This window comes from Aulonocara sp. 'chitande type north' Nkhata Bay, linkage group LG9 (assembly GCF_057382095.1).
Source record: "Aulonocara sp. 'chitande type north' Nkhata Bay isolate Kocher_YH1m ecotype deep benthic linkage group LG9, A_spYH_male_GT1.1, whole genome shotgun sequence".
Taxonomy (NCBI): domain Eukaryota; kingdom Metazoa; phylum Chordata; class Actinopteri; order Cichliformes; family Cichlidae; genus Aulonocara; species Aulonocara sp. 'chitande type north' Nkhata Bay.
In genome coordinates, this window is record NC_141352.1 from 2,824,563 (window position 1) to 2,833,034 (window position 8,472).

An 8,472-nucleotide genomic window follows, 5' to 3' on the forward strand; every position below is an offset into this window, starting at 1 on the left:
ATTCATATCTATTACAGCTACTGTTATGGATGTGGATATTCTTCTGACCATGGCATGATGGCATGGCAAACAAGTAAGAAATTATATACAAATGTATATTATCATCACTTACCATCACCACTAATACTCCACAGCTGAAGCCATCCTTCAGCACTGGATGGGTCAAGACACCTCCCTTCCATTTAATGTCGACCCATTCTGTTTTTGCGTGGCGGGTTCTCCTCATTTTTAAGTAATCACTGCACATTATTACAAAGCAGAATACAATTTGGTATATGTCATATTTCCTAATTTAAAAAAAAAAGATATTTTACAGAATTAAAGAGAATTTTATTTATTTTTTATTTATTTATCTTTTGGCCTGTCTCGTTTGGCTCTTTTGCCATCAGAATTATTGTCTTAATAATTTGTTCACCTGATAATTTTTATTTAACCGTACTGATTTATTTTGCAAATGAGACCTGGCCAAGAGGATGCCAACAGAGAAACACGCATTGTGGGGCCAGGTACAAAAAGCTTCTACAAAAATGCAGTTGTAGTAAACTAACTTGTAAAGCCTATTTGCATATAACAAAATGTGTTGAAGCCTAAGTACCTGAATTTACGTGCAGCGAGTTTAGAGTCTTCCTCCTCTGATGAACTTGGGGCAGGATCAAGGAGATAAACAGTGTGATTCACTGCATTGATGAACTGTAGCAAAGATAAATCATTAAAACAATATTAATATATCGTCATTAAAAAAATACACAGGCTTTAAAGTTATAATCTTGTTGCTTACCAGAAACTTCCAGTGTACATTTTTAATGTTAACAAACGTGACAATGGCCTGCTACTGATCGAAGTTTACCTGTCAGAAAACATTTATGTATTTCTTACAGTTTGTGGAATTCTATTAGCATTCAATCAGTAATTCTTTCTAAATGTATTTGAACATTATTATATGGACATTGGACAGTCATCTTACGTTCCGCAAGCTTTGGCGAGAAAGTTGTGTCCGATCACCAAAGAAAATCAAGCCCGCTGTGTAATGGTTCATAATGTAGATCCCCTTTTGCTCCTTTTTTGCCAGACAATGAAAAAGCCTTTCAATTACGTACGTAAAGAATTTTCATAAACACAAAGCTATGTAATTTATATAATTTAAATTGTGTTAATGATAAATAATTACATGATAATGTCCTTTTAATTGAATTACATTACACAGTCGAATTATTGTGGTTATGAGTGCTTAAATTAATCATTGATATACCTCGCCTGTTAGCCACAGGTGTGGTCGAAGGGTTCGCAAATCACTGTGGCGTATAATTATGGACGTACCATGGTTTGTTGAGGGAAGCACAGAAACCACAACCTCTGTGTCTCTTTTCTTCCACAAAGACAGGACCTCCTCATTAAAGAAAAACACACTTAACATACGATCTTACCAGCTATTGAACATGATTTTGTTATTTCTAACAAAGGTTTATGGACTGTTATTAACAATATGTCTTTGGAAAATTAATTCAAAATGTATCACTCCAAGTCTTGAATGGTAAATGAACTGGTTCTTATAAAGCGCTTTTCTACTCTTCTGAGCACTCAAAGCGATTTACACAACTGTGCATTCACCCAAGCAGATTTTTCTAAGTGTGTTCTAAGTAACATTCACACACAATCAATGGATGCACTGGAGAGCAATTTATGGTTAGTATCTTGGATTTTTGGTATGCAGACTAGGAGAAGCCAGTAATCAAACCAGCAACCTTCAAATCAGTAGATGACCTGCTCTACCACCTGAGCTACAGCCACCCTTGAGCACTGGTAACTATATAAACTCAAAGCTGTAATGGCAACACTTGCAAAGTTAATTTTCCCATACTCTAACTATGTTCCCGAATGCTTTTTCCCATTCAGTTTCTACTGAGGAAAAAATATTTATTTATTTAGTTATTCCCAAAATTTACCATGTAATCACTGCATTCATTTTGAATTTTGGTGCCTCCCACTTAAGTTAAGGTTACAACTAGTCAACCAAAATCCTGGATATTCACATCGAATGAGTTGAACATGAATATCAACATGTAAATAAATAAGATTTGCCCTTCATACACGTGTCCATGACTGATTACTGTGTCATGGAAAGGATCTTCTATGGAAAAAGAAGGCATTACTATTACTTTGATGAATCCTTTATGTTAGCAGTTGTCAATCCTACCTGGAATTCTGGAGTTTCCAAGGTAACATCCTCAACTCTACCAGTCTGCACAGGGGAACTCGGGGCCATAGAGGAAGCAACCTATATAAATATTGTGTACAAGAAATACAAAAAATGTTATGCAAGATATTGGTCTTTATATATGAACGATAAATTTGCGCAACATTTTATACCATCTTTGAAGATCTCCTGAAAGGAAATGGCTTGCGTAGTACTGTTACATATCTCCCCTTCTTTTTTTTGGCGACGTCTTCGTCCACTCTAAATTTCTGAACCAAAAATATGAGTCATTGAACATTGTTTAGGAATTACAAGTGAAATGCTGTGACAACATTTTCCTTAATTTACAATAAACCAAAACACACAAAAATGTCCAGTAAGACACACAGGTGCAACCAAGCTATAACATCACAATGTGGGGCACCTCAATATCCCACCACATCAAGAAGACTTTTTTTTAATGTTCCATTTTGAAACGGCAAAGCATTGATGGACATCAGCCAGTCATTTTGCAAACCTTTCTTTGAAGCATTCTTTTTGAGTCTTTGTACTCCTTCAGCAGCGCTGTGTGACTGATTTGATACTGGACAACAAAGTCATCCAGCCTGGTGAGCCTTCCCGAACATAGACGGATATGTTTCAGATCCCACTGGCTCTTCTCCATTATCCCCTGTGTTTTATTATTCTCAGTAATATTCTGAAAAATCAAATTAAGAAATCATTAAATGTGATTTTTTTTTAAAAAGATACACATTGTTGTTGTGTGCAATGTTGTATGATCTGCAATACAGATGACTCCTCTGGACCTGCCGTTTCTCAATCACACCACACAAATATGTATATATACTAAAAATCATGTGTCTTACTTGTCTCTTGATCTTGCTTAAGGCATTGTATTTGTTGTGGTACTGCTCATACATTTTCCCAGTGCCATGTCTTCCAAGGTCACCTTTGGATTTTGAAGATTAGACTAATATTGATGTGTGTAATTTCATTTTATAAACTAATTACTTGTCTACTTTAAAATGGCTTACCTAACATTATTGCAGACCATAATCCAGAAAAAGGAAGAAGATATTTGCTAATGTGCTCCATGAGCCCCTTGCTGTAGTAAGGGTTTGCCTCACCATCCATCTCCAATGATGTGTTGGAAATGAGCTTCTTAAAATGTCTCCCAAAGAGGTTGTTTCCCTTGACTCCCTAGCCAACAGACAAAACAGAATAATTATGTGATTTGAACATTGTGTGCACTCATCTTTCATATCTATAATCTAAAAACCCAACATTATGTTGTATAAAACATTTAAAATTACTTGTGACTTGTGATTATTATGCTATTCCAAAGTATTTAAAAAGATATATAAGAGGCAAAAGTTTAGCCTTTAGTTTTAATAAAAATTGACTTCAGTTTACCTTCAGGTCCTCATCAGCTTTTGAGTTTCTGTCATTGCCATCAACATCAACATTGGCTTTCTGCATCAACAACTGAAGGTTGTGAAAATGTTTTTCGACATTCTCACCACTACACGGACTCCCAAAAACAACTGCAGCACTTTGAACCATGTCAGTGAGGTCTTTTAAGGAAGTTGCAGTAGTGAAGACTCCAAAAGTGTGCATTGCAAGATGGTAGTTCTTTGGTGCACTGCAGTTAAAGAAAAAATTGTCTTTAAGTGTTTCCAAAACAGTAATAATGTTTTCCCAAATTGAAAAATGAAATGCCATGTCACATGTCACAATAAAAAAACAAACAAGTGAATACCGTATTAAAAGGACTACACTTACTACTTTTTACAGATCTCCTTGGCATTCTTCATAACATGACTAAGGCATCTGTGAAGAATTGGAACCTCGAAGTCTTCCTTGTTTCCTTTCCCCGAAGCAATGTTATAATAATCATTTATTGTGTCTATCCTAATGCATAGATCCATCACACATAAGCATTAAAGGTGAACGCATGGCTTTGCGCCCAAAGGCCTGTTAAGGTTCAAAAATTGAGGAAGGAGAGTACAAACCACCCATGGTCCAGAAGCTCTTGGTCAAACACTGATTTTAATGACTACACACGTGTGGGAAGACACTCTGTGCGCAGACAGCAAGTGGTCTTCGACTTCCTCAAAGCATACACAGATTTTATACCGTCAGGGCTTGATTTACTGACGCCCCTTCATGCGTCACAGACAGGATATATACATACGTCAATATCAAAACCACAACGACTTTTGACACAATTTAAAAGAACAATTGTCTTCTATCTTCATAACAGGTGCTTCCTGTCACTGCCGGATGCTCGCTTGTCATCTTGACACCTCAGCAGCAGTTCTGCTACAAACTGCTCTTTTTGCAACCCCAAGCAAAACATAATTAAACTTCCCCTATAAATGATTCTCTCTAACTGAGTGTGTGTGTGTCTGTGTGCTAACCACAATTGCACCCTGTTTCACCTCGCCGACTAGCTCCTGACCTCTAGACAGAGAGACAGAAGCCACTCTGTAATAACCGAACTGAAACTATAGATATGTGTCATCTACTAAATAAATGTTTTAATCAAGAACCCCTACTAAAAGCTTAATACAAGAATATGAACATATAAAAGATATTAAAATGAACTGTTGTGTAAGCATGTATTGCAATTCCTTCTATGTTCTAGTTTTCCCTCAGCATGGATCATCTAGACACTCTCACTAGTGAAGCTTTGGACCCTTAATGAACCTGAACATCAACTCAAATAAGCACAGATATGCATTGTGTATAAAATAGTTATAACTGCACCTGGAATACAAAGTTAACATTATCATAAACATCTTAAGGCCATCTTAAAGCTATCTGTTACATTGTTAAAGCAATGATCGTCTTAGCCTGCTGCTCAAAATAACCTAAGACTGGTTTCACTTCTGCAAACTCTCTGCAAGCCTGTTTCCTGTCAGCCTGTGACTTAGTCTTTCTGAAAGACACACACTGTTCAACCTCTGAATCCAATATAAACTACAGATTATATTATTAATGCAATGGTGATGATGATTATTCTTTAACAATAGCAGTAAAATAATTTCCCTGCTCCACAGGCCCTTGCAACATCAGTCAGAAATGCTTCCAAAAAATATGTAACTGAGGCAGTGGTATGGTCACATGTTAAATATGTAGCCACTGGTAGGGGAGAGGATGTTTTCCGTGGATTTCTTACTACAAGTTCGTACACATAGAAAGGAGGCGAACCCTTTCTTTTTTTCATGATACTTCCTGTAGCATCCAAATAAAGTATGTCCTCCCTGTCACGATCCTGGGTCTTAGGACCCAGTGTTTTGCGTTTTAGTTCATTTTGATGTTTATAGTATGTTTAGCTCATTAGGCCTCCTATGTTGATTTGCTTATTAGTTCCCCCTTGTGTTTCAACCCATGTTAAGTCTCCCCTGCCCTTCATGTCTCTCTGTGCCCCCTCTGTTCTGTTTAGTGTGTGTCTTTGCATGTTTGAGTTTCTTGTTTTCTGTCACCCTGCATTGTGCATTATGTTCTCATGGTTGGTCTTTTGTTACTCCCTCTAGTCTAGTCTCTTGTGTTCAAAGCTGAGTATTTCCCTCTGTGTATTTTGGTTCTTAGACCTCTGCCTTATGGTTTGTCTCTGTTTCTTAGTTGCTGTCTCCACTGTGTCTAGTTCGCGTCTCTGTGTGATACTTCCTGTTTTACTTTGAAGGTCCATGCCTCATGTGAGTGTTTCTAGTTTTGCGTCTCTGTCTCGTCCAGTCCTGATTTCTCCCAGCTGTGCCCTCCTTCTGTGTCTCATTCCCTCGTTATCCCTCTGTGTATTTAAGCCCTGTGTTTCTCTTTGTCAGTGTCGTAGTCTCCATCATAGCTGTGTGATTTTTCCCTGTGCTTTAGTTTTCCCAGTTTAGTTTATTTTGTATTGTTTTTCGTGTCCCACGCCAGCAATAAAGCTGTGTTTTTTGAGTTTACCTTTTGTCTCTGTGAGTTTGCGTTTGGGTCCTCTCCTGCCTGCACACAGCCGTACTGTGACACTCCCGACAGCGGCTCTGGAAAATCTCAATGCTCCTGGAAGACCATAAAAAAAAACACCTTTTGGATGTAACATCACTTTCTGCAATACATCCTCTGGGTTGTTCTTCTTGTTTGCCACCATTAACTGGAGACTCATAATCTCATTATGATGAAGACGACTTTTCTTTCGGATTTCCAAGGCTATGTTTCTCAACACTTGAGGAGTTGGAACTTCATCTCTACACCCCGATTGCACAACATCATCATCCATTTTGCTCATTGTTTCCAGATACATGGCTCTAGGTAATTGCTTTTCCAATTCATGGCCAATTTTATCTCTCTTATGAGCTCTTACAGGTCTTCTTCTTAGTTCATACTGGTTGTGCACACACTCGAGACCTTGAAAATTGACTTTTGCCTTTAGATCGTCTTCATTATCTACAGTGACAGTGACAGTGACTGGACAATCCTCAAAACTGCAGTAACCCAGACACCAGAAGAAAGGGCCCTTTCTTACTGAGTCCAAAGCCTTGACTCTGTGCCTTTTGAAGGCAAAGGAACAATATGGAAACACTGTCCGTATTCCGTCTGAAATCAGATTTGTCCACTGTAGTCCCTTGTATCCTCTTTGGGATCTCTTATTTTTTATATTAGTCCATTCTTTCCTTTTCAGGAAAAAAAAAATTGTTGCAAGTGGGACCCTGATTCTTATGAATCCATCATCAGATGAGTTGCTGTTAGGCTAAAAAAGAGGAAAAATTTATTTTGTGAGAAAACATTTTGTCCATGTTACATAACTACCGTAATATCAGTAAATATACTTGAAATACTTGTGTATTTTAAGTATATTAACAACCAGTGTTTCTAATGTCAGAATATATAGCAAAAATTCATGTTGAGAAGTGTCATGAAATATAAATTTCATTCTATGTTACAACATTTGATAAAATTCTTTATTTAATTGTATATTGTGTTTTTAAAAATATTTTTTATGTAATATAAAGTGGTCATTTAAACAATGATCCTAGTGCCAATCATAACTTATGTGAAAGCATTTTTAATGACTGACCTGCTCAGGAGACAGCTGTCCATCCTCCTGCAAGGAGATGTCCGGTGACAGAGAAGCGGCAGCTGATAGTTCTTCTGGTTGCTATTACATGAGTTGAGAGGTGTAACTTTAGTGTAATTACATGGAAGTGTTAAGAAGACATTATGATAGTACAGACAGACTGACCTGCGCAGGAGACAGCTGTCCATCCTCCTGCGAGGAGATGTCCGGTGACAGAGAAGCGGCAGCTGATAGTTCTTCCTGTTGAAAATGACATTACCCGTAACAATATTAATTTGAGGGATAATTTCAACAGTAACACATTGACTAAAATTTGGTATACCAACATATTTGATATCAAACACATAGAATTTTATTTATGGAACCTGCTCTGGTGGCTTTTGTCCATTATCTGAATCCCCTTTGACTGGTATAGACAAGTTCTGTAGAGAACAGGCATACATTTTTAATAAATTTGATTTTAACTAAATAATTTAATACAATATATATTTTTTAAAAATAAGTGAAAAGAACTAACCTGACGAAATGCATCACAAATTCTGTAGCGGTTATTTTGATTATTCTGAATACCAAGTGTCAGGCAAACTTGACCCCAGGGGCCTTCTTTATGAAGTGCATGGTCCTCCAGTTGGATGCCATGTTTTTTCAGCTGTTCCACAGTTTCAATAATTTCATTGATTGTAATCGTTTTATTTTTGTTCTAAAACAGAAGATATAGCATTTTCAGTTTTATTTTTCGTGGAAAATGTATATGAAAGAAAAGAAGAAAAAAATACATACCCCAAATAAGCAGAAGCGGTAGACTCTAAGTGTAAAAAAAGAAATCATTACATTGTCATTTATATCATTGAAATCATAACATTTTATAAAGAATATGTATAATATTCTCAATGAATTGAGAACAATTTTAAATCGGTGCCACTAATTACAAAACTATCAACTTTGTTTCTATTCAAGTACTATTTGAACATGTTTTTGTGAAATGCAATGCCCCTGAAGAAAATGTGCAGCACTTGATGTTAAAAAGCCATTGCCTGTTAGCAACAGATGTGCCTGTTATAGAACACGTGTTAATTAATTTCTGCCGTATGCTACAACTTTGCCTGAGTCCTGTGCGCAAATCTTTTTTTGTTTTTGCTCATAGCGAAGCCTGTTATCGAAAAAAACCCCAGTAATAATATGGTGAAATAAATGTAATTTTAAGTGTTACACATAAGAA

At 36.7% G+C, this 8,472-nt stretch overlaps 1 protein-coding gene across 1 annotated transcript; it reads right to left on the reverse strand.

The window, feature by feature from the left end:
- Window positions 1-543: 543 nt before the first annotated feature.
- LOC147321419 (uncharacterized) lies at window positions 544-4,023 on the reverse strand. Its single transcript, XM_086305347.1, has 10 exons — window positions 3,977-4,023; window positions 3,608-3,836; window positions 3,229-3,394; window positions 3,061-3,143; window positions 2,712-2,891; window positions 2,368-2,463; window positions 2,195-2,275; window positions 1,250-1,387; window positions 965-1,093; window positions 544-690 (listed from the first exon to the last, which is right to left on the reverse strand). The coding sequence occupies exons 1-10, from the start codon at window positions 4,006-4,008 to the stop codon at window positions 544-546; spliced, it is 1,281 nt and encodes a 426-aa protein (XP_086161473.1). The 5' UTR covers window positions 4,009-4,023.
- Between the last annotated feature and the right edge of the window lie 4,449 nt (window positions 4,024-8,472).